Source organism: Antechinus flavipes, chromosome 2 (genome assembly GCF_016432865.1).
Source record: "Antechinus flavipes isolate AdamAnt ecotype Samford, QLD, Australia chromosome 2, AdamAnt_v2, whole genome shotgun sequence".
Taxonomy (NCBI): domain Eukaryota; kingdom Metazoa; phylum Chordata; class Mammalia; order Dasyuromorphia; family Dasyuridae; genus Antechinus; species Antechinus flavipes.
In genome coordinates this window covers 378,234,821-378,261,044 of record NC_067399.1, presented here as the reverse complement: position 1 = coordinate 378,261,044, position 26,224 = coordinate 378,234,821, and the positions used below count along the sequence as shown (strand labels likewise).

Here is a 26,224-nt window from a genome sequence, read left to right as displayed (position 1 = left end):
ATTAGTAATATGATTTAGTCTAAAAGAGTATACCAAATTTAGTAATATGAGGGGCACAGTTCTACATTGCTATCTTAGTAAATGGTTTCATGAGTTGTTATAGACAGAACTATATTTTAGTAGTGAACTTCTCCATCAAACTCAGGCTGGTCCTCAAACCAGTCTATTGCCATTGCCTTATAACTAATGGAATCATAGAACTCACCCTTAGAGATCATACATTTTACAGATGAATCTTGTTCTCAATTTGAAATCACTTCTGAAGAAAAAGGCAGCTAGGTGGTGCAATGGATAGAACACCAGCCCTGAAGTCAGGAGGACCTGATTTGAGTTCAAATCTGGTCTCAGACACTTAACTCTTCCTAGCTGTGTGACCTAGGGCAAGTTACTTCACCCCAAATGCCTCAGCAAAAAAAAAAAAAAAAGAAGAAGAAGAAGAGGAAGGAGGTTTGTTTTTTTTAGTTTTTAAATGAGATAGTATGAAAGCAAGGATGCCATTTAGGAGGTTATTATATTGAACCAGGTTTGAGGGTATATTTTATTTAGTCATTTCAGTCATGTCCAACTATCTGTGATGTTTGATGCTGGAGTGGTTTTTTTTACCATTTCCTTCTCCAACTCATTTTATAGATGAGAAAACTGAGGCAATCAGGGTTAAGTGACTTGCCCAGCATCATACAGCTAGCAGAGTCTGAGGCCAGATTTGAACTCAAGAAGATAAGTGTTTTACCATTGTGCCACCTAGCAGACCCTTTAGAGTGTATAGCTCAGTATAAAGTACAGGGAAAATAAAGTGGAAGTTATCACATCTTTGATTTTGATTTTACTTTTTTTCTGAATTTAAAGTATACATCAAGAAAAATTGGACATATCATAATTAGGAGAAAAGGGTTATATGTAAAACCGTGAATCTCCATTGGGTACAGCTTATTTTTCTTTAAAATATATAATGAATTTAGTTACATTTGGTGCTTTGCTGTGAACTTATGTTTTCTTCTTTGCATTTTTAAAAATGTTTCATTGGTCCTCAGAAATATTTCAGAATAAAACATGTAAGTCTGTGGTGATGTATTAAATGAAGAAAAGGAGTCTTATTTTTTTATCTCAGAGAATGGAAACGAATAACTCCATGAAAATTACAGAATTCAAGAATTGGAAAGGACCTCAGAGGATTATCTGATCCACTAATTGTTCCTGCAGCCTACACTCTTGTCTCATCTCCATCTCATAAAATCCCTCTTTCAAGACACAGCCCAAGCACCTTCTCTGTGAAGGCTTTCCAGATTTCCCAAATATTTTTAGTTCCTTTCCTCTGAAACTTACCTTGTATTTAACTATTTTGTAGTTCGCCATCACACTTGTTTTAAAAACTTGTTATTATTCCCATGGAACCATTAACATTAGGAAACAATTTCAGCATAACAAGAATTTTGTGTTTGCTTATTAAGATGACAGTCATTGAGGAAAATTGGACCATAGTGTCAGAGTATGTATAGGGAGAAGAGGGAAGTGACAGAATGGTATGCTGCTGGCAAGTTGTGGAGCCAGTAGAAAGAAGAGATATCTTCTTCCACTTGGGGAAAGGTCAATGCACCGAGAGTTCCTGAGGTGGGTAGGCTGCGGTGAATGCCTGGGGTGGATAGTCAGGAAGGTAAAACAGGTAGATATCCAATATACTTTACTTGAGAATAAAGCAATGATGACCAGATCTCCATCCGGGCCCCTACCTCTGCAAAGAAGCCAAAAGTAATCAAGATATACTGCTTCAGTTGAAATGGGCCCAGCACTGGTGGAGGGAAAAGAGGATCCTTGCTGAACACTTCACAAAAAAAATACTAAGTTGAAGGTCTTATAATCCCAGTCATCACCTGCCCCTCACAGGGCAGCATCTGGCATTATTGGTGAGGTGGCTTCCATACTGCAGTTCCTCATATTGAGGTTGCTGTGACCCCTGGAAGGGAATCTGCTACATCTTGAAAGAAGTATTTTCTACTTTTAGATATGTTATCAAGAAATTTGTTTAAATCATACTTAATATCTGCTTCTCTATAATGTCTGCTCTCCTGTTCCTACTACTATCTTCAGCACTCAAACTGAATAAAGTTCAATATCTCTTCCAAGGGAGAGCCCTTTAAATAATACATAACAGCTATCATATTCTCTTTATATATTCTTCAGGGTGAATATACCAGTTTCTTTAAATATTCATTCATATAGCATGATCTATAGATTTTTCACCATATTGGTCACTATTGATACTTTCTATGTTCCAGTTTATTATTCTTGCTAAAAATCAACCCTGAACTGAACATAACACTATGGATGATACTGTCTCACCTGCATATCTGATAAAACTTTTACTTTTATCTAGTACTAACATTTGGACCCTACTAAGGCAGCTTTTGAATGCTGCCATATCACATTAAGCCTGATAATTTATTTGGTCTCATTTTAGGGGAAAGAACTTTTGTGTACCAGAAGTGTACATATGACTAGCAAAATTCTGGAGAAATTAAATTTTAAAGACATAAAATCAGTTTAGACTATATAAATGATCTCTGCAGGGTCGATTTATAAATCTTAGCTTTCTTTGATTTTTGACAAATTCAGGAAAAACATTAAGTTTTTAGAAATATTTTTATAATAACCTAGATAGAAAAAGAAAGTTAACAGAAAGTGAGACACTCAGATATGACAAGATAAACATCTCCCTCTTTTCCTGGTTCCCCATTATTCTTACCAACTTTGATATCTAGTTTTTGACCAGGTTTCTGCTCATACAAAAGAAGAACTTGTTCCATCAGAGAGATTAGACTATGAAACTTTGAATTATAGCTGTGCTTTTCATTCCCCCAGAAGGAAAAGGGTTCAAAATGGGTAGGAAGTCATAGAAGAGCAGCTACAGCAGTGAGGTGTGGAGCTTTCAATAAGAAATTCTGTCTCTTAGGAATTGATGCAGTGAGGTGTAGAGCTTTCAATAACAAGACATTCTGTCTCTTAAGAATTGATTGTGATATAATAATAATGTAGGCGGTACCCTCCTTTCTTTAGAGTATTTTAGAATTGGAAGAGACCTTAGAGATCATATGGCCCATCCTTTACAGAAGTAAAATTTTAGAATCAGGGTATTTATATCTTGTCATTCAGCTAATTAGTGACTGAGTCTGAATTAGTTTTTCCTGGCTTAGAACCCAAGACGTTTTCTACTAAAACATTTTATATTGTAATGGAGAAAACACTAGACAGGACATCAGTAAGTATACTTGTTCCAAACTAGATAGGTGGCTTAAGAATCATTCTGTGCAATTTGATCCTTATGTGCAAAATAATGTTAATGGATATCTGTCCTACCTTCTTTATAGGAATATTTTTAAAATTAAATAATCCAATATTAAAGAACTTTGAAAAGTTAAAAGCCTTATATAAATCTAAAATATTTCTAAGCTATTGAGGAATTATCATTGAGGAATCTGAATTGGAACTCTATATGTTAATTGATTTTTCCTTCCCATAATGAGTGTCAGAAGTTAGAATAGGATTGGTTGTCAGCCTTTCAGTAGGGGAAATTTTTTTTTGAAAATTTTAGAATTTCCTCAAAACCTTTTCATTCCTATTAGGACAAGGGAGGAATGTGTGAAAGCATGCAAATGGAAGTAAGTAAAATGACTTAAGTGTTTTGAGGCCATTCCTTACTGTCTTTTCCCATGTTCCTCTTACCCCCAGTCTGGCCTACTATCAGTTTCAGCTTTATTGAGTAGTTTTGAAATCAAGAGCTGTTCTTTTCCTATTTCCAGATCTAAAATGGATCTAATATCACAGTGTAAGAACTAATAATTGAATTAATGATATTTGTGACTTTTTTCCCCCCTCAGGATTCTGACTTTCTCAGGAAACTTTTTGAATAAGAACAAGTTTACTTCAATAAATGAAGGAGAATAAAGAAAATTCCAGCCCTTCAGTAACTTCGGCAAACCTGGACCATACAAAACCATGCTGGTACTGGGATAAAAAAGACTTGGCTCATACACCTTCACAGTTAGAAGGACTGGATCCTGCTACTGAAGCCCGGTACCGCCGAGAGGGTGCCAGGTTCATCTTTGATGTAGGAACACGTTTAGGACTGTATCCTATTCTCCAAAAAGTTTTTGTTTGAGTAGATTTCTCCACACCCATTTCTCTTGGAACTAAATTAGAAATTGTAGAGAAGGTTCTATGGTGACTTCTTGGATATGTTTTAAAAAAAAAAAATCTCTTTGAAGTCTACTTCAAATTTTATTGCAATAAAGTATTTAGATTCATTTGAGGGGGCAGATTTTTCCTTTAAAGCTCCAAGTTCATCAGTTATATCTATAACCCTAACTTTTTGAGCACAAAGAATACATAAATAAGGAAATTATCTAGCTTTAAGATCATGGTTGATTTATTTCTAAAGGAAACGTGTTTGCCTATAATTCACAAGTCTAATATTTAGTTATAGCTCCTATCTTTGTTAACTTTGGCTGTGGAAAGGCTTTGTTCTTAGGTTGACTGTTGAAGTAAAATCTTGATTTCCAAAGATTCTTCATTAATGGCCTTAATTAGAACTCCAGACATTATGATACCCTGGCAACTGGAATAATTTATTTTCATCGCTTCTATATGTTTCATTCCTTTAAACAATTCCCAAGATATGTAAGTGTTATTTTAATTTGATATTTGTTTTTTCGCAATATTTATCTGATAAATGATTCTGATATCTTTGTAACTTTGTTTTCCTAATTGTAAGAATAAAACCTCTTAATGCCATTTTAACACTACTTCCTCTAGCAAATCATTATTATGTTGTGGTGTAAATTATGGTCATATTGCCTGGGGACAGAAAAAGTTTTTTGTGTTGAAGATTATGCTTTTTATTAATGCTTCCTTAAACAGTATAAACAGAAGCCAGAGCTAGTAGTATCCTCATTTTAATTTTAATTTATTTGGGGCATAGACTAAGGTGGAATGTTTTTGAAATAACTACTCATGCCTATTTGTTTATAGTTAGGAACTGCCAGAATGAAAGTGAAACTTGGATTTTACTTTAGGTATATAAAAACTATTTTATACCTTTCCAAAGATGGACATTTGAATTTTTTTTTTATTAAGCTCAGAAAATAATTAAGAAAATTATGTTAGGGGTAGCTAGATGGTGCATTGAATAGAGCACCAGCCCTGAAGTCAGGAGGACCCGAGTTCAAAACCAGCCTCAGACACTTTAATACTTTTAATAGCTGTGTGATCCTGGGCAAATCACTTAATCCCAATTGCCTCAGAAGAAAAAAAAAAATATATATATATATATATATATATGTATATATGTATATATATATTAAATGAACTTTTATAATCAGCTCTTTTGTGTCAATAATACATTTTTAATTGTATTTTTTTAATAAAGCTAAGAATTAGTGAGTTTTCTTAAAACCATCCTTTTGTATAAGGAAAAAAAAGATTTTCATAGTTATGTTTGGCATTTATTTAAACAGATTAGACCAATAAAATTCATATAAAATTTAAAAGTTTTTTGAGACTGATCCATATGTGAAGAACATATTGAACAATTATTTGCTTTTTTGTTTTCTGAATAAGAGAGGTATTCTAGGGATAGAGCTAGAGTAAACTATTTGCTTTTGTTTGCATAGTTAATTATGATATAATAGTCTTAACACTTTTTTTGTTTGTGTGTTTTTTGGTGTGTGTGTGTGTGTGTGTGTGTGTGTGTGTGTGTGTGTATGTGTGTGTTTTGTCTATAGGTGACAGGAGCATGCTGTCTCTTTTTGGCAGGGAAAGTGGAAGAAACTCCTAAAAAATGTAAAGATATTATCAAAACAGCTCGCAGCTTATTAAATGATGTACAGTTTGGTCAATTTGGAGATGATCCAAAGGTAAAGTTAACACAACCCTCCTTATCCTCCCTCCTACTCCTCCTTAACCTTTCAATATTTAAAATTATGTTAGTGTCATTAATCCTTCCACTGACATTTATTGCACCTTTTAGTGCTTCAAGGGATAGTTTCTAAAATTACTTTGATCAAAAAAATTAACTGAATACCAGATTTTCTAATGATAATCCTCTTCAGTCTGTCATCCTTATCTAAGGTGATCATAATTCTGTCTATTCCTGGGTCTGTATTGGACCCATTTTAGGTAGTTTCCATAATTCCATTGAATTTCTCATTTGCAAATTAGCACCATATCAAGTAAACCAACTTTCAACCCTTTTCCCTGATCAGAATCGAAACTTCTGTGACTTTGAGGATTTTGGTAATCAAAGAGTGTAAATAGAGACCATCTTCAGTCTGCAACAGAAAGACCTACTAATCATCTTGAAGGAAATTTCCACTTTTTTTTTTGTTGTTACATTTTAAGTTCCAAACTGTTTCTCTTCCTCCTTCTCACCCCTATAAGGCACCATTTCTCTGTCTCTCCTATATATACTTAAACAAATATAAGTATGCTTTTACAAAAAAGTTCACTGGAGGTGGCTACACCGGATCTTCCTTTTTAGGTTGACTTGAATATATTATTCAAAATAATTTGCTTTGTCATAGTTGTCCTTTGAATAATATTGTTATTACTATATACAGCATTTTCTTGTTCTGCTAACATTTCACTCTTCATTACTTCATGCAAGTCTTTTCATGTTTTTTAAAATCAGCTCATAATTTCCTATGGCACAGAAGTATTCCATCACAATTACATACCAAAACTTGTTTAGCTGTTCCCCAATTGATGGACATCCCCTCAAATTCCAGTTCTTTGCCACCACAAAGAGAGCTGCAATAAATATGTTAGAACATAGGGATTCTTTTCCTTTGGTTTTATTTGTTTTTATGTAATAATTGGTTTTATTTGTACAAAACCTTTTTGATTTAATGTATTCAGAATTACTCCACTTTATATTACATAGTGCGCTCTCTCTTATTTATTGATAAATTCTTCTCCTGTCTATAATACTTGTAGTATTGCTGGGTACAATTTTATTACTCACTGGGCATAATTCCAGATTGTTCTCCAAAATGGTTAGATCAGTTCGTAACTCTACCACCAATGTATTAATGTTCCAATTTTTTTTTTCACATCTTCAACATTTGTCATTTTCCCCTTCTGTCATTTTAGCCAGTCTGATAGATGAGGTGATAATCTCAAATCTGTTTTAATTTGCATTTCTCTGATCAATAATGATTTAGAGATTTTATCATATGACTATATAGTTTTAATTTTTGGTTGAAAAATTTCCTCTTAATTTCATTTGACCATTTTATCAATTAGGGATGGCTCATATTCTTAAAAATTTGATAGACTTCTCTATATTTTTGAGTTAAGAAACTTTTATCTAAGAAACTGTCTATAAACTTCTCCTGTCCTTTGCCAATTTTCTGCTTTTCTTCTAGTCATGGCTGTATTGGTTTTATTTGTACAAAATCCTTTTGATTTAATGTATTCAGAATTATTCCACTTTATATCACATAGTGCTCTCTTATTTTTTGATAAAGTCTTCTGTCTATAAGTCTGATAGCATGTTCCATACTCTAATTTTCTTATAAAATTTCCCTTTATATCTAAGTTATGCATCCATTTTGACCATATTTTGGTAAATGGTATAAAATGTTGATTTATGCCCAATTTTTCCCAGACTTTTTTCCAGTTTTCCCAACAATTTTTACCAGATAGTGAATTCTTATCCCAAAACTTAAGTCTTTTCATTTGTGAAACACTTAAGTTAATTACTATAATCATTTACTGTTGTCTATTGTATGTCTATTCTGTTCCACTGATCTACCAGATCTGGCCTTACTTGCATATTCTAAAGAATTAACTTAAAGGCCTTTTGCTGCAGGTTTTTACAACTAATTTTTAATTTTTAAAATTCATTTGTAGAAGGAAAAGAAAGTGGTAAGGAACAATTTTTAAATTTTTTATTTGTTTTCTGATTTGAGATAATTAGGAATAACTTTTCTTCTGAATCTACAGATAATTGCTAAACACTAGAAATTTAATCACTTAAACTGAGAGATCCCATAACGATTACTGACTACTCAAGGCAGAATTGAGATTTATCTCATTAATAACAGGGATCTTTCCTTCTGATTGAGAACTGTCAGACCAGATCAAGACTAACCAGTAGTCAAGACTGTCAGTACTGATAAATGACAATCATATAAATCTCTTGCCTAATTTACTCACCTTATTAGGTGAAAATTTACAGGACTTGGAAAATTCCTAGTTCTAGCCCAGGTATTCACAGAGAAAAAGGATTGAGAGAATAGGAAAGACTTCAGAATTTCTCTGCCCAGCCCTTGTTTTCAGTTCTTGAATCACAGTGCCATATTCAACAGAGAAATTGATGCATTCCAGAATTTTAACAATTTGTCTTATTGATTATTCAGGAACAAGAGAGAGATAAACAGACAAGGACACAGAATACTACCTTTTGTCTGCAAATTTTCTAGAAGGAATAGCAACTTTACTAGTCAGTTTTTCCTACCCAGAAATCATCCTATATAAATTTTACCCTGTACATGGCCTGTACATTGAATTGGAAAATTCAATCTTGACCCAACCTATCTGTCCTTTAAAGTGATTGTCAGTTTGACGTAAAAAAGATCCAAAGATTTGTTGGTAGCTGCTGCTGCCAATAGTACTTGTCATTACACGGAAACATTTTAATAATTGGTTTATTATATATATACTTGGGGCAGAGAATACAGCATAAAAAAAATAATGGGCCTTGAGCCTCAGTTTCAGCAACTTTATATAGTTACATAAACAACACATATACAATGGAATTTTACAAGAGGTAAAAAGGAAGGTAGAGATATATACATCAAAGAGCAGCTGAAGGGGAAGATTATCAGTTAAAATCAGAAACATAGTAAACGTTAGGGATATAACTGGAATTTGCAGGCTAACCATTAATTGTGATTATAATTATGCCTAGTTATTTGACATGCTCATTTTAAGTAAATAAAGATAGTGAAAGCTGAATCAAATTCAATAACCAACTGATCATCATCTCTAACCAGTTAATCTTTGGAGCTAAAAGTTTTATGTCAAGCTAAAGTCTTCATGCTCTAACAGGGGTGTTTCTCACAAATGGTGGCAATAGAGGCAAACTAGAAAAATTCTTATACCAGTATATCAATATATTGAGGCAGAATTCACTGCTGCTTCTGGAGACAGAAACAAGAAATGTAGAGTTGAATATCTTGGGTCCTTTCATTACCCAGAGGTGATTTTCAGAAATTGCAGTTGAGCCATAACTTTGCTATTGGCTAACAAACTGCTGACAAAAGGTGATTCTCCTAAAAGATAATCAAGTAGCCTCAGATAATCAGATAAGGCAGTTCTTCTGTTACCAAGATTGACATGGAGTACTTCTACTTTAAATATAATCATATGATAAGACTTTATTCTGGCCTGAGGCACTCCCTGTTGTTGTCATATTGACTTAGAATTACAAATTAACATTATCTCTTATATTATTGTTATTTTTACTTTGTTAAATATTTCTCAATTATATTTTAATCTACCCTGTGGGGTTGCTAAGTTTGACATTACTAAGGTATTACTAAGAGGTGAGACATTTGTAAGTATCCATTTTTAAGGGTCTCATCTAGAGTTTTTACCTTTATGACATCAGGTGAATCGACCTCACCTCTCTGCCTACTATTTTTCATTAATGAAATGACAGTATAATGTTCTCACTACTATTAATGCCTCACTAAGCATTTTGGATTTGATTTAAAACATAGGAAACTAGGACGCACTCCAAAGAGATCAAAGAAAAAGTCTTTATAGATACATAAATATTTATAGCAGCTCTTTTCGGAGTAGCACCACACTGAAAACTAAGAAACTGCTTCTCTTTGAGGAAATGGCTAAACAAATTATGGTATATTAACATAAAAGAAAGTTATAACATAAGACAATAAAATGGACAGTTTCAGAGAAATTGGAAAGATCTTTATGAAATGATGTAAAACAAGAACAATGACAGCAACATTATAGATCAGAAAATTTTTAGAACTCTTGATCAGTGTAATGATAAACTACAAATCCAATGAACTGATGAAAAAGTGTTCTACCTACTTCCATCAAGACTTAAAATACAAAATAAGATGCTTGCATTTTGGGACATGATCAATGCTAGAATATGTTTTACTGGAGTATGAACATTAATTAGGGTTTTCAGTTGTTGCTTTTAATCGCTCCCATGGTTGGGGAGAAGAGAAAAAAATAAACGCTTATAAAAATAGAAATGGGTTTTTTAAATTCCAGTTTAAATGCTTTGAATTATGAGGACATTAGAAAACATAATAGTACCTTTTGTAGTTAGCAGTGAGTTTTTATATATACTTTGAAAGTAATTAAAGGTAACTAAGTTTCTTACTCTTAAGTTAGTAATAAACAGAAATAGTCAACTTTAAAATTTGGATCCATTTTTGGATGAAGGATCATAATTTGAGTATACAATTGTATCAGGACAGTGACTATTTTAGTTGTAGAACACTGGATACTTTGCCATTTAGAGGCAAAACATTACACCTGCTAACATTCATAATATAAAAAGTCAGACACTATCATCTTGTAATTCTATCTAGTTTGCAGGTGGCTGAGGATAGACTTAGTAAGATCAGAACACTTAGTAATAGGAGGCAGTTTCTAAATGTAGAGGAGTTTTGAAACCACTGGAAACTAGTGGTTACAAAGCAATAAAATAAAATCTTAACATAATACTTTTATACTTTTAAAATATTTTTGAAGTTAAAAAATTTTTTTTTTTTTAGCTTTAAGTGGAAACCTGAAATATGGGGCTTACTCTTTGAAAATTAAATAAAAATATCAATCTAAAATGCATTTCCTTTTACCTATTAATGATGTATGAAAAAAATAGAATCCATAGTGTAACTTAGCTTACAGATGTAATCTGTGTTAAATTAGTGATTTCATATACCTAGTAATAATGGCATTTATGTTATTATTTAAGGTATCTCAAAAATCTTTCTCATTTACATATATATGTGTATATGTGTGTATGTATGTATATTATATATATGTATATATAAAATGAGTGCTCAAGAAATATTTTCTTATTGACTGTTCATTATCTCAAACCCTTAGTTTTTCATTACTGGTTTTTTTTAATAACTTTTTATTGATGGAACTCATGCCAGGGTAATTTTTTACAGTATTATTATCCCTTGCATTCACTTCTGTTCCGATTTTTCCCCTTCCTCCACCCCCTCCCCCAGATGGCAAGCACTCCTTTACATGTTGAATAGGTTACAGTATATCCTGGATACAATATATGTGTGCAGAACCGAACAGTTTTCTTTTGCACAGGGAGAATTGAATTCAGAAGGTATAAATAATCCGAGAAGAAAAACAAAAATGCAAGCAGTTTATATTTATTTCCCAGTGTTCTTTCTTTGGGTATAGCTGCTTCTGCCCATCTTTGATCAATTGAAACTGAATTAGCTCTCTTTATCGAAGAGATCCACTTCCATCAGAATACAACCTCGTTTTTCATTACTGTTAATAATAATTCCAACAGGTCATTTCTATAAAGTAAAATGAAATTAGAAACAAAACATGATATAATATCCACTCTAATGAATGCTTTGTCTTATGTAATATATGGTCTTTACTTATTTAAAAATATATCATAGAAATATGTTTTTATATAACATCATTTATAGCAATCTTAAAAGAGATTAATTTTTTCATCAGTTACAATACTTTACTGTAGTATACATGCATGTATATACAGACACAGCAGCCTTACTTTAGCACTATCCTTCCCCATGTGCTGACTTTATAGGTAAAATTACTTGATGGCAGTATCCCCTTGATGTGTCTGTAGTTAAATTACATATAGATCTACTCAATTAAGTTCTATGACGTCTAGTGAGGTCTTTATGTTAACATATATATTACACGAAATATTCCTTTTCTTGAAGAATTTGCAAGTTAAATAACTGATAAAATTGGACATTACCCAAAGCCAGTCAAAATAATTTTCAGACCAAAGTGCATACTTCCCAATTAATGGTATCTTTTTTTTTTTTTTTTCCCCTGAGGCATTGGGGTTAAGTGACTTACCCAAGGTCAAACAGCTAGGAAGTGTTAAGTGTCTGAAGTCGGATTTGAACTCAGATCCTCCTGACTTCAGGGCTGGTGCTCAATAGTAGTATCTATTATCAAATTATGATGTTGCTGCTGCTATATATGTCTTCTGGATATTCCTCTCTTTCTCCTTCAAGGTGTTAAGTTAAGAGCATCTTAGGCCCCTTGGAATGCAATAATAATAATAATTTAAAAATTTCCTTTGTGTGATCCAAGAGAGAGAGTTGAAAGGAAAATGAGTTGTCAATGGCTAGAGCATGGGTATTTGGATCAAATGCAAAAGTAAACTATGAAATTGATATAAATGTTAACAGGATCATAAATTTAAAGCATTAAAAGACTTTAGAGGTTAGGTCATCTAATCCAATGCTTCATTCTATAGATGTGAAAGTGAGGATTAGGGAGGTAAAATGACTTGCCCAAAATCATTCAGATAGTGAATGGCAGAAATTAGATTGAAGCCCATTTCCTGGGACTCCAAATTCAACCATGCCATTCTATTCTCACTGTTTATATTTAAATGTTTTTTATGTTTGTGGCCAGATGTTTTCACATTGTCTTCATTACTAAACAGTTTCAATTGCAGAGGATACAGTTCTGATTAGAAAGAAAGGCCTGTTCAAAATTGTAGTTATTTAATTTTCTAGCCCAGTATATAAGCTAATTTATCCAGTATTTGTTTTTCCCTATCCAGTTCTTGAAGAGGCACATAAATTACACCTAATTCAGGTGTCAAAAGCATAACTAGAAATAAATAAATTGCTAAAATGTACCTGGAGCTTAATTATACCAGAGAGCTTAATTTTCAAGCTGTATTGAATTGTGATTGTAAAGAGCATCACCTTTTTTATTTTTTTGTCTTAGGAAGAAGTTATGGTTCTGGAGAGAATTTTATTACAGACCATAAAGTTTGATTTGCAAGTAGAACATCCTTACCAATTTCTCCTCAAATATGCCAAACAACTCAAAGGTAAAAGAGTCAGTGTTATATTCTCAGCTCTGTCACTACCTGAACAACTGGACAAGTGATTTCCCTTTCTAGACTTCATTTTCTTTTTTGTAAAATAGAGGTGGTAATTTGGGTTGTAACGATAAAATGGACTAATATGTATGAAATACTGTGTTCTGTAAAGGAATAGATCACATTAGATAGCACTCTGCAGTTCATGGTTTTTTCCTCACAACAGTCCTATGAAGTGGGTATCTTTTTTTTTTTTTTTTTTTTTTTTTTTAATGTACTTGTGACTTTATTAGTGTGGGAATCCTCCATATTGTTTTAGAAAGTTGACTGGTGGGGTGAGAGATCAAATGACTTTCCTAGGGTAACTCAGTCACTATTTGTCAGGGATGGAACTTGAATCCAGGTCTTTTTAACTTGGAGGCCAATTCTCTATTCGCCATGCAATGCTGCTGCTTATATTCTATTTGAAAGTTTACAAAGGATTTTCTTCAAAATAATCTTTAAGTAATATAGTCTATTCAAATCAATAAATATTTAGGTACTACATATAGGCACTGGACGGTCCTGGATAAGCAAAGGCAGGCAAAAACAGTCCCTGCCCTCAACAAACTTACTTTCTAGTTGGGCAAATGATATGCAAAACAATCATGTACATGAAAGACATAAGATAATTTAGAAGTAGTTTTAGATGGAAGGCACTACCATTGAAGGGGCTCAAAAAAAACTTCTCAGAAAAGATGGGATGTGAGCTGAGACTTGAAGGCATCAAGGAAAACAAGACAGAGACAAATAGTAGAGCATCTCAAGCATGGGGTATACTCAATTTAAAAAAAAAAAAAAGCAGAATCAGTAGATGGTAGAATGCTGCTAGATCATAGAAAATTTGGAGGAGAGTAGAATGTTAGAAGACTGGAAAGGTAGAGAGACTCAGATTGTGAAATGGTCATAAAAATGGAACATTTTATATTTGATTTTGATAGGGAACCACTGAAATTTTCTGAGGAGTAATCATGAGACCTGTGCTTTAGGTAGATAATTTCATCAGGTAACTAGAGGAGAGAGATGGTATTACCCCCATATTAAAAATAAGATAATTGGAAGTCTCCTGCCCTTTCTGCTATATCATATAAATGAAATTTATTTTTGTTTGATGATAATGCTAGAGATAAATTATCTGCCTGTCTCCAAATATGACATGCTGCATAAATTTCCTGATAGTACCTTAAATTTGCAAAGGGCTCTTTATTTCTTTTATAAAATTCATTTGAGATTTTTGAAATGGCAGGAAAATGAGAAAATATATTCTGTGATAATTATATTACATAAGTACATTAATCTTCAAGTTTGTTTGTTTGTTTTAATCAGTATGGTGGGAGGAAAAGATGAAAATATAAATAGGAATTGGTATTATTTCCATTTTTAATTATCCTTTGCCTATCTGGTAGGGATTTTTTGCTTTCTGTGTATTTGTATTCTCTATCTGAACAATATTTCACTTTTGTTAAGACATTCACTGATCTCTTAAGAGTTTTTAACCCATATTTTTGTTAATTTATTCCTTTTCTTAGGTGATAAAAACAAAATTCAAAAATTGGTTCAAATGGCATGGACATTTGTAAATGACAGGTAAATTTTTACCAATATATAAAAATGATACATATGATATATAGTGTTATAAGAATTTAATAATTGGTTTGAATAATTCATGTCATTTAGAACTGCATATTTAAGAACTCTTACCAGTTCATTTACATTAAGAGTGCCTTTCAGAAAGATCATTCTTGATAGTGATTTTAGAACAAGGGTTGTTAATTTGGCTTCCAGGAAACCAGGCGGTCCATAATAACAGATAGGTTGAAAATTCCTATTTTAGAACTATGAAAGGTTAAATAACATTTTTTAAAATGTCAGCTCGATTTTATTATAAATCCTGGAAGAAGTATATTGGCAAAACTTGGGAAGCTAAAGGGCAACTCTAAAATCAAGAGTTGTTTTTTCCTCATCTCACTTTCTATGATTTGTGCATTTTACTTATCTTGATTTTAAATTACTTTACCAAGACAACATGGATTCTACTTCTTCAGTAGTGATGGAAGACTCGTTTCTGTATTATTGCATATGCTATCAGACATAGTTCATGTTTTGCTTGGTTTGGGAGAATGACTTTTTTTCTTTTTTTACTTTTTATTCAAGAACTTATTCATTGGGTGGGTGATGGATCAGGGCTATATTTGGAAATGAATGCAATGTAAAAACAATTGATAAAAATAATATAAAAATGTTTTTTAAAAAACCTAAATGAATATAATTACCTCGTAAGTGGTTATACAAGTTTTATTACTTCCTATAGACTTTGGATATAGTTATGTGACTAAATGCATTTAAAATAGTTCTATTTCTTTATTCTAGCTTGTGTACTACATTATCACTACAATGGGAACCTGAGATCATAGCAGTAGCAGTCATGTACTTGGCAGGTCGTTTATGCAAATTTGAAATACAGGAGTGGACATCAAAACCAATGTACAGGAGATGGTGGGAACAGTTTGTTCAAGATGTACCTGTTGATGTACTAGAAGGTACTGTAAACTTGGCCATATTTATTAGTAGTCTCAATCAAACTTGACAAAATCTGCCTTTTTAAAAGGCTTAAGTTGAATGTCAGCCTTATTTTCATCTCATTTCTTTCTGTCTCTGAAATACACACACACACAGCACACACACATATGTCTATGAACTTCAGAGGAAGCTAGAACTAGATATTAGGACTGGAAGACAACTTTAATTTTTAACTCAATTTCCTCATTTTCCAGATGAGAAACAGAAAGGTTCTTTCTCTCTCTGTTCATGGACAGGGATATATGGAGTTGAGAAAAAAATGAAATCCATAGTTTTAAAAGGCACATGAAGAGGAAATGGTATAGATTTTTTTTATATTTGAAATATCAGTTTAAGATGAACTTATATTTTCATTTTATTTAGACATTTGCCATCAGATCCTGGATCTCTATTCCCAAGGGAAACAGCAGATGCCTCATCATACTCCTCATCAGTTGCAGCAACCACCATCTCTTCAGTCAACACCTCAAGTGCCCTCAGTACAACAGTCACAGCAATCTCAAAGTTCTGAACAGTCACAGCCACAACAGAAAGAGTCCCAGCAGACAGTACAGCAGCAGCAGCAGCAACAGCAAGCACAACAATCAAAGAAACCATCTCCTCAGCCTAGCCCTCCTAGGCAGGTTAAACGATCAGTGGTAAGTTCTTCTGCTTTCATATTACCCCAAAATCTTCTTTGTTGCTATTTTAATTTTTAATGGATACTTAAAATGGTGGTAACAGTCTTAAAATCATCGTCTTAAATGTTAATTTAGAGACTAAATGGGTGAGTAGTTATTAGGATCGTAGACTAACATAGAATTATTAGGAATCTTAAAAGCTATTTAGTCCATCCCACTCATTTTATAGATGCATAAATTGAAGGACAGAAAGGTGAGGTAACTTACCCAGGGTCACACACATAGTGAGAGAGGCAGGACTGGAACCCAAATTCTAGAGCCAGGGTTCCTTCCATGTAAGAGTGTCTCACCATTTAAAATTCACTCAGGTTTCCAGACTCAGATAGACTCCTTTGTTAGGGTATTGACTGATGTAAGTGAAAAACCATTGTCATTACTCTTAAGAAATCCAGAAGGGAGAAAAAACCAAGATGAGCATTTACGAAAGATATGATTGATAAAAATTAACATAAGAATAAGCCATTCCTATTAATTCATCCATCTCTTTTGAGAATTTCCAGATTGGGGGAGCAAATTTAAGCTATATAATATTTTATATTTGTATTCCAGCAAGCTATTTAACAGTCACTTATAGTGATCTTGAGGATAAAAAGGAAAAAATGTAATTGAATGCTTTAAACGAAGTCTGTTTGAATAATGCTATCAAATTTACCACATGACAGAGCACTCTATATTATTCAAAAAGAAATTCTCTACTCTCAAGTAATATCTTTGTTCCTGTTCAACAGGTATTGTGTTACTAAGGACTTCAACTTCATTCAAAAAAGGAAAACTTTTTCATAGCCCCAAGGAATGTGAAAAATGGAAAGGATCTTATTAGCCACCTCATTACTATAAAGAAACTTAATTTTTCTCTTTTTATGATAATTACCATTTTTGTTTCTTCTGTAATGCTTAGGATAATATCTTATATACTTCAAACATTTATTGAAGGTGGGGAAGGAAAAGAATAAGAATAATACTTTACGATGTGCCAGGAACTGTGCTAAGCATTTTAAAAACATTATTTCATCATATTCTCACAACATTCCTAGGATGTAGATATTGTTATCCCCATTTTACAATTGAGGAAACTGAGGCAAATATACTAAATGATCCAGGGTTACACAGATATTAAGTGTCTTGAAGCTGGATTTGAATTTAAGACTTCCTGATTCTTGAGCCCAGTGCACTATACACTGTACCATTTAACCTCCTCAAATTTAATTTTAATCAATTAAGTGATTAAATCAAATAACATGAAACTGGACAAAAAGCCATGTAGGCCAAAAATTATAGGATAAAATAAAATGAAATTTTCTCCATTTTTATATGGATTTTATTATAGATAATCCTTTCATTGATCCGGTTTGCAATTTATTCATGCCTACCCATTCTATTTGACTTTTTGGTTATTTTTTGTAAGTCCTCACCTAATATGCAGTAGACCTTTTTCCCCACATTCTCTTCATGTTTTGAAGATAACTAGTGAAGCATATGAATTGTACATTAGTTATCCATCCTTTAATATTTGGCACAGCTCATGAAATTTAACAAGGATAAATGAAAAGTCATGAATTTTTTATTTCACGGAAAACAAAAATTACTAAGAGAAGGAAACTTGGTACGCCAAGTATTGTTAGTTGACCTTTGGAGTGAAAGTGTGAAGAGGTGGATAAAAATATCAAGCAATCATAGTACACATGAATAGAAACATAATATCCAGGTCAAAGAAAGTAAGCTGCATGACATTATTTTTTGTATTTGTCATAATATGTCTAGAATATTATGTTCTTAATAAGTACTTTTGAGATTTTGATTACTATCTTAAAATATTTTTAAGAGCTTTCATTTCTCTGTAGTTCTAGGAACTAGAACTAGAAAAGCATTGTATGGTAGACTGGCTCAGTTTAAGAAATTTGAAAAGTTAAAGGAGACTGTTTGATACAGTAGTATGTTTTTCATTAGGATCAGGATGTTCAAGGACAATATAAATGAAGATCTGTCAGATGTTTCACAGAATTTCATAGTTAGAAGAGACCCCAGAGGCTGTCTCATCTAATCAAAAGTTCAATAGTATCTACTTAACATTCATCACAACTGGTTATCTGGCTTTTGCTGAAACATTCTTATGTGTAAGATTGATAATAAGTCATAGTAATAATAACAATAAGATTGTTGAAGTAAAAAATAAATTTTCATAATTTAATCATAAATTAATATTAAATCATAAATCATATTAAATTATAAAAGTTGGAAGGGATTCTAGTTTTGATATAGTCCAGTCCCATAATTTTCTGTGTGGTAATAGACTCTGGGAGATTAGATCACTTAAAATCAGGTCTTGCCCCCTTCAGTTTTCCATTCTGAAAATAACTACCCCAAAATCAGCATGTCTGATGAGACATATTTACTAATATCTTATTTTTATGTCTGCATTTCCCATTGTATCTCCTCTTTTCTCCCAGACACTTCCAAAGACTGTTCCTTATAACAAAAAAATTAAGAGAGGAAAAAAGCAGCTCACCAAAACTAACCAACATGTCAGGAGTTTGACATTATTTTCAGGATTCCTTATCCTTTGTCCTTCATCTTTCCCCAGAGAAATCAGATCTTCTTTGAAATCAGGCTCATATTCTTGTGGTTTTTAGTTTCCCATTAAGATTTTGGGAAAAAAATATAATATGACAACTGTTTTTCATGGCTATTTTAGAGATTAAAATGTTCCAACACCAATCCTTTTAGAGGTTATAATACAGGGAAGGAGGGAAAAAAAATTTCACAGATGGTACTCATCGTGTTTCTACTGTATAGGTGATGTACGTATGATCAGATTTAGTGAATTTATAAAACTAGAGAAATTGACAACTCAAAAATTTCACATTTTTGTGGCTAGTTTAAGTAATCCTTTTCTCCTGTTTTACAGATGAGAAAAGTGAAGCTCAGAGAAATTAAATGATTTGTTCAGAGCTAAAATTTAAACCCAAGTCTCCTAATTCCAAGCTTAGTGCTTTTTCCATTATATTTGCTTGTCTTCAGAAGTTCTTATCAGATTTTCTGACACTTAATTCATCATACTTATTTTTTTTAAATGGTAGTAGTATATACCTTCCAATGCAGAAATCTGTTTAATTTGAGACTTAAAATATTAAATTTCTTTAATGTAACTTCTAAAATAATCACAAGTGAAATAAACTATCATTGAATATCACATAGGTGAGTATATTGGGTGAGAATTGGCCAAAATTTTCTTCTTAGAAGAAAGCAGTAGTAAATTTGGTCTAATATCTAAATTGAGATGGAAGAATAAAATAAGATAGAACACAGTTCTCTCAGGAATTCATCATCAGTCAGATGTTAGTCTTAGATAAATCACAATAGGTTTTTTCTAATAGACTAGCTTGCGAGGGTGGGGGTGGGGGGGAGGGGGGGAAGGAAAGGGGAAAATGTATCTAAGATCTTATCTATAAGATCTTGCAAGGAACTATTATCTATACTACCTTGCAAGGAACAGTTAAATAATCCTTTTTCCCCCATACATAAATCAGGTTCTTAGTTAACATTTAAAAACTTTATTTTATTAGGTTGTTTCTCCAAAGGAAGACAACAAGACAGCAGGTAATCTCATTTAAATGTTTTAATGTTTTAATTTTGCTTTAACCAAAATGTCTATTTCATAAAGATATTGCTTCTTTTAGAACACATTTTTTCTTTCCAGGACAGTAGTAGCCCTAAACTTTGAATTCCAGGGCCTGAAGTTATTTCTTCTTGAGGTTGCATTCTACTAGTGAAGATATATAATAAGAAAAGCACCAGGGTTCTGTAATGGGGGACAGGATAAATGTGTACTTAGTAATAAATTAGCTAATAAAAGTCACATTAAAAATGTTTAAATATTATTTTTGTACCCAAACTTTTTGTGTGTGAGGTAACTCAGTGTTCTTCTCTAGTCTTAGTCATACCATTTCATGAACTAATGAAAGATAAGAACTTCAGAGTACAGAAGGCGAACCAGCTAAATCTCAGAGATAGGGTAAATTAGGATACTAGCTAAATAGGAATAGTGCTTAAAGAAATTATATAGCAATTCTCCTCTCACAATGAGCTTTGTAATAAGCCAGGTTTTTTATTAGGCTCTTTCATCCGATTTTTAGTTCTACAATTTCCTTAGGATGTGAAATTGTTTATTAAGAGTTCATAGAGAAACCTCTAAAGTTATGGGAAGACTGAGAAAGTATTCCAAATAGAATAATTTATTCCTTATCTGTTCCATATTGTCACAGAATGAAATGCTCCATCTATAAAAATTTGAGAAATCTATACCCTTTTGAATTTCAAGATTATTCATTTTTTTGATATATTGAATGAAAATCTTTGTAAAATAAATAATATGCTTTTTAGCATTCCTAAAGAAGGATATAATAACTGTTATATTTACACTGATAACCTTGGAGCAGTTAAAGCATAAATAATTATTCTCCCTCATGCTAAATGGTCCTAGACTACTGTGCTTTTTGAATTCTTGAGTCTGCTTTTTCTGTCTCTGCCCTTGCTGTCAGTAATCATTTCTTGCTATTATCAGTGTGCCTGTCTCTCAGGTACCATTCTCCATCCCTCCCTGTACATTGTTCTGATATGTTTTGACTTGAAAATAAAATATTGTTGAATGCACTGTGGCAAAAATAAGACTAAATTGATTTTGAGTGAGAATTTTGAGGAGGATCTCTCCTTTGAACAGAAATGTATTAGCTTTAGTGAAGAGGACTTTGAAATTTCTTTTGACTGAATAGGGCTTTATTTGCTTCCTTTAGTCTCAGCTATGTATTAAAGAATTGAGGTTGCTTTGTAAGTGAACTTTTTGAGGTGTTTTTTAAGGCCCAAAAATTATTTGAAAAGATTTTTTAAAGTAGGTTTATTAATTTTTCCCCCATCTCAACTAAAATTAGAAAATAATGGTTGGAGAAAAATTGGAAAATTTTTTTAACAATTTGTCCTTTTAAATATAAATGTGTAATGGTTTAAATAGATCCTTTCTAAAGTTTCCTTGCAAGCCATATGATTGCTTTTCAGTTATTTTTCCTAAAAGCCCAGATCATTATTTAAAAAAAAAAAAAAAAACTTTTTTATTCTCGTGAAGAAGTATGGGTGGCTTTTTAATGCAGTTTTTCTTTTTAGAACCACCACCATCTAAAATCCCCAAAATTGAGACCACACACCCACCAATACTACCTGTACATCCACCTCCAGGTAAGTTTTCCTCTGAGATTAGCTGATTGGCAGCCAGGTTTTTTCTTTATTTTGTTAAGAAAGATTTGGAAAGAGTAGTTACTGTATTGGATTTGTAATCAAAAGACCTGAATTCAAATCCCACTTCTCACTACTTGTGTTATCCTGGGCAAAGTCACTTAATCTCTCTAAGCTCCTATGGCCTTTAAGGTCACCTCCAGTTTAAATTTATGAACCTTTGTATCATTGTGGATCTGAAAAAGGAAAGGGATAGTAGTTACTATTTCATAAAAATTCTTTTCAAGGACAATTGTAATGAAAATCAGCCCACAGATGAAGTTACAAGTTAGAATCATCTTTTAGTTTTTATGGATAGGCTTGTCTAGAAACTATGTAGAACACAAGGCTTCACTGCCAATTTACTCCTCAGATTTTTCCACTTTGAAATTTCAAACAATAATGAAGTAAATATTAAAGTAGATATTACAGAGAAATCCTTATGGAACTCTTGACTCATTCTTCTAAATCACTAGGAGGTAGCAATAATTTTTAGATTTCTTTATTGTCAGTAAAATAAAGGGGAAGATATGCTAGGGAAACCTCTTTGTTTTGAGGTGACTATTAGATGCAATGTTTAACTTGGGACGGAAATCTATTTAGTTTTTTAAATAGTAGGAGTCATTATTGTTGAACATGAATCATATTGCCACCATTGACCTGTGCATGTCTGAGAAAACTAATTTTTCATTGGCACACTATTTCCATCTTCTGTTTTGTAAAATTTGTGCATTTGTCCAGTGTCTATTTGCATATAGCATATATTAAAATTTATTATGTCAGATATCTAATATCCATGCTATTTCTAGTTTTTCCCAGTAGAGCTTATCATAGCTTCTTGGAGGCAGAATCACTTTTTAAAATTTACTTGTAAATTCCCATGATTAAATATAAACTTAACTTTTGTGATTTTTTTTTTAAAAATCCCCACAATCAAGAACAAAGTTTGAGTTGTTCATTTGCTATGTATTTAACTTTGCATTAAAACATAGTCTGTTCCCTAAAGTTACTACTGCTTTAAGTAGGAAGATCACGCAATCAAGTTTGTGTGATGTGAATTATAAGAGCTAATGGAGTTTAAAGAAAAGAACATGTTATGTGCTAGAATAATCAAAAAGAACTTAATGGAGAACTTGATACCTCAGCTGAGCCTTGAATAGTTAAGAATGCACTCTCCCTCCTTCTGTTTAGGTAGAGAATAGAATGTACAAAGGAAGAATCTTCACAGTATGAAGACTAAAGCAGGAACTATAAAGGAACAGACTGTTAGAACTTTAAGAGCAGAGTGTGATCTCAAAGTGGCATGTAGACTAATCTCCATCTAATATAGGAATGTCCTTTCTGGGACCTCTAACAAATGATCTCTCAACCTTTAAACAGTTATTTGTAAGAGGTCTATTGTAAAGCCAGGGTGTAAACACTTTTGGAAACTTCATTTGATAAACAATAGAACTATTGGAAACTTCATTTGATAAACGATAGAAATAAGAAATCTCCTAGTTAAAAGAAATATAACCAGTAATCTAATAAATCCATACTGGTATTCCAGGATCTTTTTTACAATATATTTAGCAAATAGTCATTTAATCTCAGTTTTGAAGACCTCTGGTGAAGGGGAAATCCACTACCTCCCTAGGAAAAAGCCTTTTGCACTTTTTAATAGCTCCTGTTGTTAAAGAAATGCTTCCAACATCAAGCTCAGATTAGCCAAACTGTGGCCAAACTGAACAAAAATAATCACTCTTCCACTTGACAAGTACTTGAAGATAACATAGTTTATCAAAGCCTCCTAAATATTTCCTTTAGGCTAAACATCCCTAGTTCTTCGACCATTCATTAGGAGGTAGTACCCTTTATTATACTTTTTGCCTATCTTTAATATTTTATATTTTATCAGTTTTTAAAACATGACAGCCCAAATCAAACATATGATCTGACTATGGCAGAGTATTGAAACAATTAAAGTTCCCAGGAAACTCTGCCTAAGATCATAATAGCTATCCATACATTATTGTGCCTACTCTATACTCTATTGGGCATATAATAACCAAGAAAAAAGAAAAATCGCCTCCCAAGGAGTTAACACTCTTTTCAGAGGAGAGTGCATGCATGTACATAAATAAATGTGGAATAAATACAAGGTAGTTAGGGAGGTCACTTGGAATCAAGTAGCAGAAAAGACTTCTATAAGGTGATGCTTAAATTGCAACTAGAAAAAAAAAGAGGAATTTGGTAGAACAGAAGCAGAGGTTCAGAAGGGAATGCATTCTAGGCCTGGAGAAAAGTAAGCGTAAAACTAGAATGACATAAGGTGAACATTATATAAATAGACAACCAATTTGATTGGACTGGAAAGAGCAGGAAGCAGAAGAATGTATAGTGAAACTGGAACAATAAATTGGGATCAATTTCTGAAAGATTTTAAACAGTTGTTTAAATTTTTATATAGAATGTCTGGAATTTTGAGTGCTATAGTGACTTGATCACATCTATCCTTTAATGGGAAGACAAGAATATGTGACTAAGGTTGTGACAATAGAAAGGAGGAGTCAGATGAGAGGATTGTTGTAGAAATAGAAACTAATTGGATATGTGGAGTGAGGAGTTGAGAATAACACTGAAATTAAAATTTTACAGACTAAAAAAATAGAGCCATGACTTATGGGAGTGATTGAGGTCTGCTAGTATAGTGTGTAAAGAACAAAAAGAAGAGCCTCCTGGATTATAGTATATCTACTGTGAAGGATCACATTATAAATAACGAATCCAATGTATTTATTTTTTAAATTTAGCTTATTTTTAAAAACAATACCAATATAAAACAAAAGAATACATTGTCGTGTGCCCAGCAGAACGTTAGGGAGGATTCAAAATGTATAATAACAAATTATATTCATGAAATGTACATCCTTTTTTTAAAAAAAACTTTGTTGTAAATTATTGTTTTGTTCTCTGGTGCACACCTTTTTTATTTTATTTTTTTCCCCTTTCAATCTTAAACTATAGTATACATTTCCCATGTTAAAAAAAAAAAAAATTATCCATGTTGTGTTCCTTGAAATCTTTCACATTGACTCTTATATGTTAAATTTTCTATTAGCTTCGGGTTTCATTGATCAGAAAGGCCTGAAAAATCTGCAAGTTCATTGAATGTTCATTTTTTTCTCATTCAATATTATAGATGATTTTGTTGGATATTATTTTTTTGGCCACAGACCTAGTTCTTTTGATTGCTGGCAGATATAATTCCAGGATCTGTGATCTTTTATTGTGGCTGCTCATAAGTCCTAAATAAAATCTGAATTTTTTTTTCTTGCTTCTTGAACATTTTTCTCTTTGATCTGGGACTTTGGAAATTTAACAATAATATTCTTATGTGTTTTCCACAAAAGATCTCTTTGAGGTGGTGATTGGTAGATTTTTTCTATTTCTACTTTGTCCTCTTATCATTCCAGGACAATTTTCTTGAATTATTTTTTGCATTATAGTGTCAAGGTTCTTTTTTTGGTCACAACTTTCAGACAGTCCAATTATTCTTATTCTTGATCTGTTCTCCAGATCTGTTGTTTTTCTCATAAGCTGTTTCACATTCTGTTCTATTTTTTTATTCTTCATAATTTTATTTTATTTCTTGGTCTCTTATAGCTTTATAACTTCACTGGCTTCCCCTTGCCCAATTCTAATTTTCAGAGAATTAATTTTCATCTTTGAAATTGTGTCTTCTTTTCTAATTAGCTTTTTTTTCATTATCTTGTTTTTCTTGGGTGGTTTTGATTTTTTCTTTAATGTCACATTTGATTTCCTATATTATTGATATTCTGTAAATTCTTTCTGGGAAGAGAGCCATTTCACTTTGAGGTAGAAGCTTTTTTTATTTCATTGTCCTCCCCTGAAGATGAACCTCAGTCTTCCCTGTTACCATAATAAGTTGCTATGGTTGGGTTCTTTCTTCTTAGCCTGATTGTTTTTTGTTTTGTTTTGTTTTGTTTTATCAGAGGTATCAGTATAAGCACCTATAATCATGGGGTGGGGAGATGGTGCCTCTAATTTCACTTCAGCTTTCCCCTATAACCTAGGAACCCCAAACCAAGAACTCTACCTCCTATAAGTATCCACAGCCAGCAGTGCTCCTGTCCCTCTGCCTCTGCATTCACCAGGTTCTAGTTCCTTCTTGCCCAGCAGCACAGCTGGGCCTGGCATTCCTAATCAGCTGAGGTTCATTCAGTCTTCCTGGACTCAGACCCAATTGTCCAAACAGTCCAAGGAGTGAAAGTTTCTGTGGTTCCTGCTAAGGCTCCAGCCAGATTCGATTACCTTGGGGCTCTCCATTTGATGTATTTGCAGAGCTAGCACATAGGTGTTTGTACTTCACAAGGGTTAGTCCCTGACTCAAAATTTCCTCTTGATTTTTCACCAGTCTATGTTCCGCTTTGAGGCACAAAGTTGTTCTATTTGTGGGGGATATCTGGAGAGCTTGAAATTTGCCAACCTACTCTGATGCCTAGTGTTTTTTAAACCAAAGAGGAAATGATATGCAGAAGAAGAAAGTAAT

At 32.6% G+C, this 26,224-nt stretch overlaps 1 protein-coding gene across 3 annotated transcripts in view; it reads left to right on the top strand.

Annotated features, from left to right (window-relative positions):
* CCNK (cyclin K) overlaps positions 1-26,224 on the top strand; it is a 35,408-nt gene that overhangs the window by 4,000 nt on the left and 5,184 nt on the right. The window contains exons 1-10 of one of the 3 annotated variants that reach the window (XM_051978406.1): positions 3,236-3,253; positions 3,873-4,122; positions 4,590-4,671; positions 5,775-5,906; positions 13,015-13,120; positions 14,680-14,737; positions 15,521-15,690; positions 16,094-16,368; positions 19,974-20,007; positions 21,565-21,636. In XM_051978406.1, coding sequence (XP_051834366.1) covers positions 3,926-4,122; positions 4,590-4,671; positions 5,775-5,906; positions 13,015-13,120; positions 14,680-14,737; positions 15,521-15,690; positions 16,094-16,368; positions 19,974-20,007; positions 21,565-21,636 — 1,126 coding nt within the window. In that variant the 5' untranslated portion in view covers positions 3,236-3,253; positions 3,873-3,925. Of the gene's footprint in view, positions 1-3,235; positions 3,254-3,872; positions 4,123-4,589; positions 4,672-5,774; positions 5,907-13,014; positions 13,121-14,679; positions 14,738-15,520; positions 15,691-16,093; positions 16,369-19,973; positions 20,008-21,564; positions 21,637-26,224 lie in introns of those variants that run through there. The other 2 variants (XM_051978405.1, XM_051978407.1) reach the window with 2 other exon arrangements.